The sequence below is a fragment of the Magnolia sinica genome, chromosome 3, assembly GCF_029962835.1.
Source record: "Magnolia sinica isolate HGM2019 chromosome 3, MsV1, whole genome shotgun sequence".
NCBI classification, from domain to species: Eukaryota; Viridiplantae; Streptophyta; class Magnoliopsida; order Magnoliales; family Magnoliaceae; genus Magnolia; species Magnolia sinica.
This window is the reverse complement of record NC_080575.1, coordinates 117,111,145-117,125,125: the sequence shown is the minus strand read 5'-3', so window position 1 is coordinate 117,125,125 and position 13,981 is coordinate 117,111,145. Positions and strand designations below refer to the sequence as shown.

The 13,981-nt window shown below is 39.8% G+C and overlaps 1 protein-coding gene across 1 annotated transcript; it reads right to left on the bottom strand.

The window, feature by feature from the left end:
- Nucleotides 1–1,399: 1,399 nt before the first annotated feature.
- On the bottom strand, nucleotides 1,400–2,486 carry LOC131240908 (VQ motif-containing protein 4-like). The gene has a single exon (XM_058239440.1). The coding sequence runs from the start codon at nucleotides 2,338–2,340 to the stop codon at nucleotides 1,678–1,680; it is 663 nt and encodes a 220-aa protein (XP_058095423.1). The 5' UTR covers nucleotides 2,341–2,486; the 3' UTR covers nucleotides 1,400–1,677.
- Nucleotides 2,487–13,981: the final 11,495 nt, after the last annotated feature.

The window sequence follows — 13,981 nt, the reverse complement described above, 5'->3', positions numbered from 1 at the left end:
TATTTCCAACCCCAAGCATCCACAATCAGCGGCTACAATTGTTCAACCATCTTTTCTTGCGATTGTGACCGGCTATAAATGGCTGCTGAATTTAGTCAGCTTTACTTGATTTAATATGCAATAGGAGTACAATTTCTGAGCGATTGCATGTCAAATGTCATTCTCAGCTTAAGAATCATAACTCTTCTTTTAAATTTAATTTCTGGTTTTGCTAAGGCCACATGGGTGGGGAAAAAAGCTAATGTATGTGCCACACATGTATCAATATCGCACTATAGGTCTAAGATCCAATCCATCCATTACATCGACACCACTATATTAATGGCCTAGCTCAAAAATGAGGTTGATCCACCTCTTAGATGGGCTACATTTACAGAAAAACTTAGATAAGTTTTTTTTTTCCAACCCACCCGCATGTTTCCATTATTGGGGCCCACATGCTAATTGGGCCAGATCTCTTTTTTGGTAAACATGTACAAGACCTACAAACCTGATGGATGGATTATATTTCATCCGGCACATACATGCGTTTACAGGAGCTTTGGCAAAACTCTTTATTTTTTTGGTTCTCATCATATGCATTTAATGCATTTAATGAAGGTACTTATATAACAAATTCCCTAAAATAGCTTTAATATTTTCGAGTTAATATTGCAATAAAATGTGCAATTTTAAAATCTGCCGAGATTTTGAAAATCTTGGATGATATTTTCAAAATCTCGGCCATTTTGTCACCACCATGCTCAATGCATGCGTGACCCAAACAAATGGGCAGATAAAAGGTCAAGATTCCCGGCCTAACCTTCCAATAGCCTTTTGACAGCTGTTGGTGGAAAGAAGAGACCGCACCACATGAAGTGAAAATGCAACATATCTGGCTTTGAGAGAGTAGTCTCCTCGTTAAAAACCAAGTTCCTGAGATCTAGAAATGGGAAGGGGGGAGTCACCTTCCGCTCTCTGTCTTGTATTGCACTTGTTTTTTTATTCTGTGGTCTGGCCTTTTGCTTAAAGACAGCTCAAGGTCAAGCTTCCTTTTCCAGAATGCCTTCTTTTCATCCTCTCCAATAATAACACCACAAGAAGACCTTTACAGCTTATACAGATGCAGATTGACAGCAGCTCATAGATTGTGGTAAGGATTCTCCATAAGTGATTTCTGTCCACAGATTTGGAAGAAGAGGCAGGAAGGAGAATTGGGTATGGAAGGATGGGAGATGGATCTGGTCAGTTCATTTAATGGGTCTTGATTGAAAAACACATTAAACAAATTATCACTATCCAATTTTCAACTGAGAGCCATTTTTCATATGGACCCAGTAGATGTATGGTCTGGATTCATCACAGCACTTGCCATGATTTCCATTTGAATGAAAATGCAAGAGAACAGAACCAATGCAAGAAAAGAAAACGGAGAATGTTCTTTCTCTTAAAAATTCATATCATATCACAGAAACCATCCATCCATCCAGTAGAGAAAATAAAAACAGCAAAAGAAAAAAAAACCATCTTGAGATCTTTTATCTTATATTGATCTCCATAACAAGCAAGCAAAATGAAATGTCGAAGAGAGGGTAAGCAAAAGCAATCAAAAGAGATCAAATTGTACAATTGAAGCATGATCTCTACAAATAATCCACAACCCATCTTTGAAAATCATTGCCAAAATCCTTACCAATCTCAAGAAGAGCCAGACACCCTCGGAGATGTCACTGGGAAGAGCGGCAGTAGCCGGGGCTCTGACTCCCGAGGCGTTGTGATCGGAGATGGGTGCAAATAAAATCCTCTCTCTGCAATCGCCCTCTCCTCAGCCGACACACGAAAATCCACCGTAGAGGGGGACGGCCTGTTGAATGGGTCGGGGCTCAACGGCGTAACAGGGCTGAGAACAAGGGAAGGGAAATTGAGCATGCTCGGCGATAGGATCTCAGGCTGGCGTGGGGAGAATCCACTGTTGGAATTGGTTTGGAAACCAGGCATGAGTGGGTTGATTTTGAGATTCTTGAGGCTGTTTCTCCTCTCGTAGAGCTTGAAAGATGGTTTCTTTGGACCTGTTTTCATGGGTGGGATTGCGGTTTTTGATAGTGGTGGATCGACGGGCTTGGAGGAGGGCTTGGTGGTGTCGGAAGAGCCTGTGAGCATCTGGACTACTTGTTTGAAGGAGGAGGTGTCTGCTTGGATGAAGGTGGTTGGGTAGGCAGCATTGGTTTCAGGCCTTGGGATGGATTTGGGGGTTAAAGAAATTCCATTGCTGCTGCTGCTGCTACTGCTGCTGCTGCTGGTGTTTGGGGATGTTTGGTGAATTGGGTTTTGCTTTTCTTGGAGTTTTGAGTGGTTTTCCATTGGTGGGTGTTTTTTCTTCTTTGAAAGATGTGGAAGATAAGGAGAGAGAGAGAGAGAGAGAGAGAGGAAATAAAGAGATGGGTTGTGTTGGGTTTGGGTTGGGTGTGCTTTGAAAATAAAAAATGAGAGAGAGAGAGAGAGAGAGAGAGAGTGCTTTGAAAATAAAAAATGAGAGAGAGAGAGAGAGAGAGAGAGAGAGAGAGAGAATAGGTGAGTTGTGTGTGGAAGAAGGTTGATGAAAGAAACTCTCCCCTCTTTGAAATATATTAGCAGCTGTTGGTTTTGATTGGATGTTTTAGGTGAAGGCAAGTAAGATAAAACAAGATGTGGGGCCCACCTCGGAATTCATCTTTGATGAAGTCGTCAAAAGATTCAAAATGTTGCATTGACTTTGTTTCTGGCGCTGACTCTTATGTTGATGTTGATGACACACATGCGCCACATTGTGCTTTTACCACCACTACTCAAAATTTTGCTGACTTGGTTGTGGGATGGGTGTCAATCCTGACCGTTCAAATTCTGGGTATCGTAGAAGATGGAGCTTGCTCCGAAAATTCTTCTGATTATATATTCTTAACCGTCTGATTTATTCTATTGAGCTTTGAATGGCAATCGCTTTCATTTTGACCATCGAATGAACCACTAATTTGATGGTTAAGATCGTCCAATTATTGTAATTTTCAAGCTACCCTCCATCCATAAGATGGCCCACAGTTTGGATTGTCTAGATTAAGGTGTGCATATTACAGGCATAAACAGTAGATGAATTGCCATAGTTTAGTGAGCTCCCATGAACGCACATTATATCTCTACCCGTTATTTTTCAATGATCGGCCCAAAGCTTTTGCTTGATTTTCAGAACTACCCTTTCATTGGGAAGCGTCTCGGTTTTACCACCAGCGGTTTGGATCCCATTCGGCGATCCGCCAGACCACTGAAATAGATGGTCCCCAAGGTTGAAACGACAGGAATCACATGTATTCAATTACCGACCGATGCTATACGAGTGGGTCCCATCAGTTCCACCAATGGGTGTTTGGGGGACCATTTGGTAGTGGACCACAACCCTTTCTCGTGACAGATTCTCATAAGTGCATCCATCTTTCAATGTCATTTTATGGGACATGGAATAGCAATCCAAGATTATGGAAATCGAACTGATTAGAGATATTTCAAAGTGGGCCTGTCCTACTTTTAAGTAATTTTTAAAAATACGCTAGAGATCTCAAGTGGGCCGGTCCAACTTTAAATATATTTTAAAATTTCACTAACATTTCCACCATTTAATTGGCTCAAACCATTAGATAATTTTAACCAACCAAACCATACAATTTTAACAACATTCAAAATATGAAAATCATAATGATTAGTGAAATTCCAAGTGTGCCAATCCAACCCAATTGAAATTTGAAAATTTGCGAACATCTCCTCAATCCAATTCGAGAGAATCATTTGAGAATTTTAATAAAGTATATAGTTAAGATTTTTAACGACATTGCTGAAAGCTGGTATAGTGAAAGGAACGTAGTAAATTGAATTGAAGATAAAGGAGAATGGTAGAGCATCGAATTCTCATCTATGATGACCAAAAAATAAAAATAAAGGGAGGAAAGGGGACCACAACGAGCGTCCCACGTCGTCATTAGTGCGGGAAGAGACCTGTCATGAAAGAAATTCCAAGCATGGATTATGGAGTATCTAACAAACACCATACATGATAAAGCAGTGGCCTAACCACACTCAAATCACTTGATTAAAACTCAATTAATAGAGCCAACCCAACTAATCTTACCATGAAATAAATTTCCATGATTTTTCTTCTTATTTAAAGAAAGGTAGTTAAAGAATGAGGTAGGGGTTGGTACTAAACTCTAGTAAGGAGTGGTGGTCCCCACTCCAGTTGGGTATTGGGTCCCATCATTCAACAGTCGATCCCCACGGGTTATTATTAGGAGGTCCCATTATTCCACCGTTCACACAACGAGTCATCTGGAGGCTGCATCCACTGCAAAGCTTTGTGTGGGGTCCACCATGATGTGTGTATGACATCCAGTCCATCTTTCATGTGCACCCTCTCATGTTCTCCTTGGAAGCCAAAAAAATCAGGCAGATACAGGACTCAGGTGGGCCACACCACATGGAACAGTTGGAACGAGGGTTCTATCTATTAAAACCTTCTAGACCGTTGATCTGATGGGAACCAATGTTGATATAAAATTCCATAGTAAATCAGTGGATTGGAAGATCATAGTCATCCACTGTTTGCCCCCCTTTTTTCTGTAAATGAGAATTATTCCTGTATTTTCTTCATCTATCTGTTGGCCACTTAGCAAAGGTTGTGATTCTTCCATCATCCGTAGTGGGGCACATCAGATCAAAGGTCTATATCACCTGAGGCATTCACCCACTTGTCCAAAAGGTTCAAAAGGCCTTGTGCAGATCCTTTGTTTGAATATTATAAAACTACTAGCTATTGCAATATCCAATAGATAAGGGATGGTTTGGCACCGTGGATTGGAGGGGATTGGCCATCCCTGTTTGGCAGCATAAAGAAACTGGGGTTTCAAATCCAGGGGTTTCTGATCCCCTCTTTGAGGGGGTTTGCAATACATGGTGAGAGCTTAAATTACACCTAAAATCATTTCAATAGTTGCAAGTGTAACATGTGTATCACCGTGCACTATCATTCTATTTGGCACATGGCCCACTAACGACGATTGACACCGTCCAAACATTATTCAGCACTGTCCAAACATTGTCCATATTAATCAACAATTAAAAATGGTTGGTTAGTCACTCAAACATGAACTTATGCTCGTGGTCCATCCAAGACTTGGAATTTCATCATTTTTACGCAAATCATATATTTCAGCGGGCTTATTACAACTATAGTGTCAAAAATTATATATCTTACTAATTAGGGATATTAAAGTTGATTTAGTAATTAAATTCAAACCCTTGTAAATCTATCATGCACAGTATTTTTTGAATTAAAGTTGATTCACACTCCAAGCTGTCAAACACACCAAGAAGATTGCCAATACAGGGGTTTTAATCCTAAGTTCCGAATCCGGGGGTTTCAAATCCACGCTCCCAAAGAGGCCGTAATGGATGCATCAGAATTGAGAAGGTTTCAACTCCCAACTTGTTGGACCATAAGTTACCATCCAAACGAAAGATGACTTCAAATATATCATATGCGTGACAAATCTAATCCGTCCAATAGGTTTTTCCCAAAATATGAATAAACTTTTTTTAAAAAATCAGCCCCATCCACTCATCAGGTGGACCAAACTTATATTTTGATATTTATCAGTGGCTGTACACTGTTTTCTATTATCTTATGCATTGCATCAGTCTTTTCTGCTGATTTCCGTCAGATGTGATCCTGATGATGAGGCCAACCAAATGGACGGGTTATACAACATACCCATTGACAGGTAGGAAACTATCCTCTGATGTACTCTAAATTGTCATCCAACTCGTTGGACTTGAGAATTCTCATGGACAATGCCTCCCATCCTCCCCTGATTTTAAGTTTGTGCTAGTGAGAACCACGGTTTGGGAATCCAAATCGTTGATCAGATGGACCCCACCGAGGATGATCCTTATATCGAAAATAAACGATGTGGGGTTATCCCAACCCTTCAATTGGTGGCCAGCACACAGACGGTTTAAAAAGTTCATTGCTTTTGCCAGTGTTACCTGGAAATGGGCATTTTAGTAAGAATATTCTAAAAGGAAGTGGCATTTTGAGAATTCCAGATGAATCAAATGCAAATTGACTACCATGTTATCCAACTCTGGTGGGGTCCACCTCTCAGCTGCCTCGGTCAATAGTGCTGGACAGATAATTACATCATCCACCGGCCACCACTAATTAATAAAAAATGTAAGTACTCCTCATTAACTCTAACAAAGCTTCTCTAGAATTTCGGGGGCCCACCTTGCCCACTTCTCTGATGAGCTATTGCCGAAGATTTTGTGCTGGCAGGATCATATCCGTCCGATTAATGGTTTGCGATTGGACGTGTAAAACTATGAAATGAGCAATTGTCCATCCTCAATTGATCAAGAAAAGTCCATTAATCAGATGGGTGAGATCATTCGCTAGTACAGATGGCCCATCGACATCAGGGACCATATTTTCTTATCCCTTTACTCGGAGGGACGAAAATGGTAATTTCTCAAAAGTTGATGTTGACATATGACTTTCATCTGAAAATGAATGTTTTTAATGGTCCAGATCGACTTAAGGATAGTGCAATTAGATGGTGGCCGCAATGATGGAAATTCGACACCAGTGGGGCCCACGTATATCAAATTCATATTGCAATTTCAACGAAAATGGACCCACAGAACTAAAGGCATCTCTCTCCTCACACTGATATAATATGGTACATCATACGCATGTACACAACTTAGATGTACACCAATCCAAACCGTCCAAATAATGGGAGTATCAGCTGTGCATTTGGTAAGATGCAAAACCCATTTTAACACGTTGATTGGATGACCCTAGCTATCCAATTAATCCTAACCGTTTATTCTCAACTGTAACTTTGATGATCGATGGATAGATGATTAGATCATCAGTTTAATGTGATATTTGGGCTAATCTCCCTTCACAGTTTGACCAGCAGTTTGGAGTGACTGTTTAGATTGAAATACATGCTTGCCGCGTGTTGAGTGGGTGTCTGCATGGATACGATATTCCATACTCCAGCAGCGTATGCTATAAGTCTGATAATCTCCTTTCATGTCGTAAGATTCCAGGGCTTACGCATTAATTAAAGCGGAACATTGTGTTTAGGGAGTTATTTGTTACTCTGATAGAATATGACGGTTGCTACTCAAGCAGTCAGAAAATCTACACGTGGTGTACGTTTCTCAATTTAAACCGTCCAAGTTGAGGGAACCAATGTAGATGGGTTATCTCCATAATATCATATTGTTTTAATGATCCTAAACTCTGATTAGTGGACACCTTCTTACTGAATTCAGACCATCTAAATTGTGGCTCCATTTGGACGGTTTAATTTCAGTTACACTAGCCACGTGTACAATTCCTTAGTGCCTGCGTATCAACCACCACACTCGCCAGAGTATCAAAGATTTCCTCGTGTATAATCGATACATAGAAACTTGGTTAACAGCCATTCTTAACCGTTGGATCAGTATACCATTTAGAAAAAATTATCACTAATCGAAGGCTCACAGCTCTTGAAAAAAGTTATATCCATCTAATGATCCTAACCGTTGGATCAGTACACCTTTTAGAAAGCTGCCCCATAACGTCAACTGACGTCAAGAACATCTGATTGATGGGTCCAAGAGGTGTCCCATCGAATGGATCGCCCATAACGATAGGCATATCAATTGATTGGACACAACAAAATGTTTTATTTTATTTTATTTTATTCTTATCTTCATCACATATTTTCTTCTTTTTCATTTTTTGTGAATTATTTTCTTGGGTAACGATCACATGCATTCACACGCATGGTAATTAACATACGTTTGAGTTGTGTGGGGCTCATCCATTATGTGTAAGTGGAATCCAAACCCTTCATCGGGTGAGATCGGGTAGCATACATCCCATCTACCGTCCGTATTAAAAACTGAGGGGGGGAATATGACAAGGATCAATGTACAATCAAGCCTACGGTCTGTATATATATATATATATTCTCTTGATGGGGTCTACCTAAATTTTGAAATGTTTTGAGCTTTTATGTCTCTTAATCCTGGTGGGCGCACTTGATGACTGGGTTGGATGACATCAAAAAACATGGTGGACCCCACATTACATCTGGACGTTTCTATGGTGGGCGTGGCCTCCCCAATGTCCGCAATGGACGCGGATTGCGTCCAAGTTCCAACCCCCGCCCGTCTCCAGATGGGAATGGGCAGGAGCTTTGAGTGGCCACCTTGATGTATGAGTCTTATCCACACCGTCCATCCATTTTTTTGGTATCATTTAAGGGTATAGGACTAAAACTGAGGCAGATCTAAGGCTCAAGTGGACTACATAATTGGGATTAAACTTTTACCGTTGAAAACTTATTGGGGGCCACAGAAGTTTTGGATGGAGCTGATTTTTTTGTTCTCTTCATCCAAGTCTCTGTAACTTTATGAATAGGTTGGATGGAAAATAAACATCACGGTGGGCCCTAGAAAAGTTTCAACGGTGAGAATCATAATCACTTCTTCTTCCTGTGGTGTGGTCCACTTGAGTCTTGTAACTGCTCAATTTTATATTCACGTTATAAAATGATATGGGAAAAATGGATGGACGGTGTGGATAAGAGTCATACATCACAGTGGCCACTCAAAGCTCCTGCCCGTTCCCAGCTAGAGACAGGCGGGGTAGGACGCAATCCGCGTCCGTCGGCAATTGTTCCCTTTGGTATGGCCACCTGAGTTATTGATCCGCTGGTTTCTGTCACTTAGGCTTATCACTTGGGTTGCATCTACTGGACGGATTGGATGAAACCCATACATCAAGGTGGGCCACTTGAACATATGGTAATTACCATGCATTCCAACCCAAGTGTTCATTCCCTTCCTTCTTTTCACTGCTTGGGACCACGATCCAACGGCTGCACATGTATATGCATCTGACCCCACAAACATCACATGTGCACATGTAGACGATAAAGTTTGGGAGAGTGTTTCTTCTGGCTCTTTTCGTTTTGGTTGGATGTGGGACTTTGAATTGAAAAAGTGAAAGGAGGCTTGACTTTGGTCCCATGCATCTTCTAGATGGTTAGGCAGATCTAAGTTACTTATTAAGCACTCAATCTCCTTATTTTCAACAAATATGTATGTTAATCCGAACCGTTCATCTATTTTACCCTACCATGGATAGGCTGTCCACCGAAAATTGGACCAGTAAGATAGTCCTAACCATCAATTTGAGAAAGTTTCTTCATTGAACTTCGGCCGTTGGTTAGAATGTTTCCTTTACTTACCTGTTTGTAATCTTCATGAATCCTTCAATCAGTGACTAGAATCACCCAAACCCACCTTATCCACTGCGGGTCCCAACAGATAACCGGTCTGGATCTCTTGAACGTATAGCTCGTGTACCGATATTAAATGCTCGATGCCTAACTTTGGATAAACACTGGTATCATTGGATCCACTTTCTTGAAAAAAATGGCCCAGCCGCTCTTTTGGGTGGAATACAGGTCCAGAGGCGACGTTTTAAAGATAATGAATTTTGATACTCTGGCGGCGTGATGGATGATATGCAGGCACATAAAACTCACATGTTCCACGGACCAAAACTCACGTTAATTTGATAATCTGACCATTTAATTGGTGAATATTTATTGGACGGTTAAAATGAAAAATATCCAATAGCCCTGTTTCAACGAACAGGTGTGCATTAATCATAGGATTGTTCAACCAATTTGAATATGGAACTATGACTTATAGAGAGGCAGAGCGGGTACTTCCCTGGCCCGTCAGGGGCTCTGAGGGGCCACCGTGATGTATGGGCTTTATCTAGACCGTTCATTCATTTTGCCGTATTATTTTAGCATATGAACTCAAAAATAAGGCAGATGGAAGACTCAAGTGGACCACACCACAGGAAGCAGCGGTGATAACGAAAACCACCGTTGAAACCTTCCTAGGTCCCACTGTGATGGTTAATTGCCTTGGAAGTGTATGGTCCAAAAAGGTTCTCAAAGGTAGGTATGCAATCGCCTCTATGTGGTCCACTCGAGCCTTAGAACTGCCTCATTTTTGAACTTTTGCACTAAAATGATATGGAAAAATGGATGGACGGTGTAGATAAAACTCATACATTATAGTGGCCCTTCGGAGTCCCTATCCATTCCTAGTTGGGATTGGCAGGGTAGTACCCAATCCGAGTCTTAGACACAGTGAATTCATTCCGTTTGGTTCGAATTAAGTACAATTCCGAAGTGCATGTGCATCAAGTTTCATACATCAGAGTATCAATTAACACTCCTCCATTTTTAAATAGGTGGGAGGTTGCACAGCCTCCCTTTGAACCCTTCTTTTCTCTTGTGATGCTGAAGATCCTTTCGGTGGTAGGAAAAGCTTACTCTAGACAGGCTTATATTAATATTGTTGGTTTGGACATACTATAATGGATATGGGTGGGTCTCAAGATTTTAAGAATAATAAAATTCCTAAAGTTGCCAGAAATCTTGGACAACTTATTATTATTATTTTAGTTTCTATATAGAAAAATAATAAATGATAACAATTTTATAAGACTATGTACCTGAGGACTAAATTTATTATTATATGCACACCAAATTTATTTGAAACCTTTCGCATTGTATATAGACCTAGTGAGATGTGGTTTAGACATCTAGACCATCCATTGTGTGTGTCTTACTTAGATGAGGGGTCACCAAATGTTTTTAAATATTTTAGTCATGATTTTCCATGGTTTAAGATGAATTTCGGCTAGGATTGATGGTTGGCATATCCCATAACTTAAAAGAGACCTACCAAGTACACGGCGTGGATGTCCATCACACATCACAGCAAGGCCTAGAGCTCGACCTCATATATACCATCATCAGGTCCACGTTTCATCCTAGCAGGGTCCATGTTGGTTGATCCATTCCAGTGGTGGCCTCTGAATAAATGATTATATTCAACCCCAAAAGGCCTAAGATTGGACGACTAGAATCTCCCAATCTATATGGATTTTGGGGTAGGGTGTATCTGGGGGGAATCTTTTTTGCTTCAACGGTCTAGATCACTTAATCATAGCTCCAATAGAGCAAACTTAAAATCCCAAGATACAATGCAAATCGTGGGCATTTTTCTATTGTAATAAATAGAGTAATCCTATCCCTTCTTTTTTAATGGGAAACTTGGGACCACTCCCATGCTTTCGCAGATGGACTGCTTAGAAGGAGTGGAGACATTTCTGGCTGTCACGTTTGCTTTATATATATATATATATATATATATATATATATATATACACACACACACGGAAACGCTCCTGCGAACCAGTTCGTACTTACTACATACGAACTTTTTCGAGAACCCATCATACGTGATGTGGATACAAAATCGGAACCGTTCATGTGAAGCAGCACCTCGTGAAACCCCTCAGGACCAAGTTTTACTTTGATATAAGACTTTTATGGGCCATGAAAAATGAAAACAGTTTCCTCACTTGATTTGCATTACTCTTTTCTATGGCCCACCAGAATTTTAGATCTAGGTGAAAATTTGTCACAGGGGTTTTCATGGGATTCCTCATCACATGGACCGTTCAGATTAGACACCCATGACACGTGTGCAAAGGTGCGCACGTGCGTAGGTGCGCAGGGGTTTGCTCAGCCCACACGCCTGTATAAGGCCATCTCATCTACATGCTGCCACGTGTGCCAGTGTGAATATAGGCATGAGATTAAAGCCATCCATCAGATGGGTCCCATTGTTCTGATTCACCTCCACAAAAATCAGTCTGGTCGGCTCCACAGATCAGTGAAAACTTACAAAAGAAATGGACGGATGAGAAAACCTTGGGCGAGTCTTTCTAAGCTGTTGGCCTATTTCTAATGTTGTCGCCCATCTAACAAGAAAACCAGTCTAGTTTCTAGGAAATGGGACCTACATGGTGAGACCCACATGGCTGACGGCTTGGATCTCAACCCTGTATGCCACGTTAGCACATTTGGTGGCACGTACATGATCTGACTTATGACACGTGTGGGCTTTAGCAAACCTCTCTACAATATAGGATTCGGGAGGCTACGCCCGGAAGGACGCAGAGAAATATGGAAAAAGAAAAGGAAACAGATACAAAGGACGGCTGAGATGAACAGAGCTTTTGTACATATTTTCCTTGACCCGTCAAGAGAAAAAAGACAGATACAGTGATCGTGCATCGTGGTTGAGAAATAAACAATAATATACGGATAAGAGTACGGTCATAGTTCACCACCGGCTTTTAAGTTGTGGTGTCTAGTGCACGAAACCTGTGGAATCTAGACCATCCAAATTGCAAGTCCAGCTATGGATATGGAATATCCTGGAAATTGCATTGACCCAATGATCCTAATCATCAGATTGACAGCAATCAAATGGACCGTTAAAAATAAGATGGCTATCAGTTGAATTCACTTGGTGAAATATGATGGATGATTAAGATGGTTTAATGTGTGCAGGTTACAGCTATGCTTCATTCACAATGAGGCCTGCAATTTGAATGGTTCAGATTGCCCTAAGTGTGCAATGGAGAAGACTTGATTCGTATCTACGACTGAAAATTGATGTAATATAAAATTTATAAGATTTGTTATGTATTTATAAGAAAGAAATTTTAAAAATAAAATATTTATTTTTAAAAAATAAATAAATATCTTATATGTGAAAACTTTATTAAAAATACTAATTAATGGTAGGAGAAGTAATTTTTGTGGTTCAAATTTCCAAAAGGCAGTAAAATCACCTCATTAGGTGCACTTTGTGTGTACTATTGTCACAAGAAGTTTAAGGAGCTTAGTCTTTTTGACACTTCATTTTGATCCATTAGGCCCATGGTATACTTAGAGAGTGAATGAAAGTTTTAACTAGAGGTTTAATAGCTAGTGTTTAAAGGTCTAGCCATATTGTTAGGTAAGTACATGTAGCATCAGTATCATATTATTACAGTAATTAGGCTGATCAAGATTTGGGTGGTAATTAAGTGTATTATTATGTAGTAATAATTTTTATTATTGTTTAATTATCTTTGTTTAAAAGAGACAAAAATAATTGCCATAAGAAAAACATGTTTACTCACAATAATTATAATTTTTGCATATAAATGGGTGTGTAAATATTCTGAAGAAGCCCTTTAAAGAGAATATCATATTCTTTCAGGTTCTATATATATCTTTTGATAATATAGTCTAGAAAGAGAACACATCATTCTTATATCAAGTCATCTATAACCATGTGCTCTCCTCTTTGCCTTCTAGTAATCTTCTTTTTAAGAACATTTTAGTGGAGTATGCCAATGTCAAAACTTGGAGATCTATTTAATATTTAGAGGTATAAATCTTTGCGTTGAATTACAAATATATGAGTTCATTCTATCCTAAAACCAATTTACAATCTCTCTCTCTCTCTCTCTCTCTCTCTCTCTGCAGTTACTAAAATATTCAAAAAAGAATAGCAAATTTGTCTAGAAATATTTACTATTTCAACTTATAAATTTAATAATTTCAACTCAAGTTTCTTCATTTTCTCTATTATATACTACACTTTTCCAACAACTAATTTTTTAATAAAGACAATGTATTTACTGTACAAAACACAAGCTGAAAGAACTTCAAAAACTATTTGAACATGCCCATGTATCATGGTTGGTTCCGATGACTTTTAGCAGAACCAATCTGCTGCATTCGAGGTGGCTCACGAAACAAAAACTTCTCTATGCAGACTTGAGATTTGGGTGGACCACATCCTATCACCAGCTAAAAGCAGCTACATCCAAATGCTGGACCACATCCTATCACCAGCTACATCCAAATGCAAGTTTAACTCAGACGAATTTTATTCAAGGATATGGACAGGGAAACCCATAAAAGGTTATGATCTTACTACATACCGGCACTCCCATTTGATATATTGATCAGATGGGTGTGAG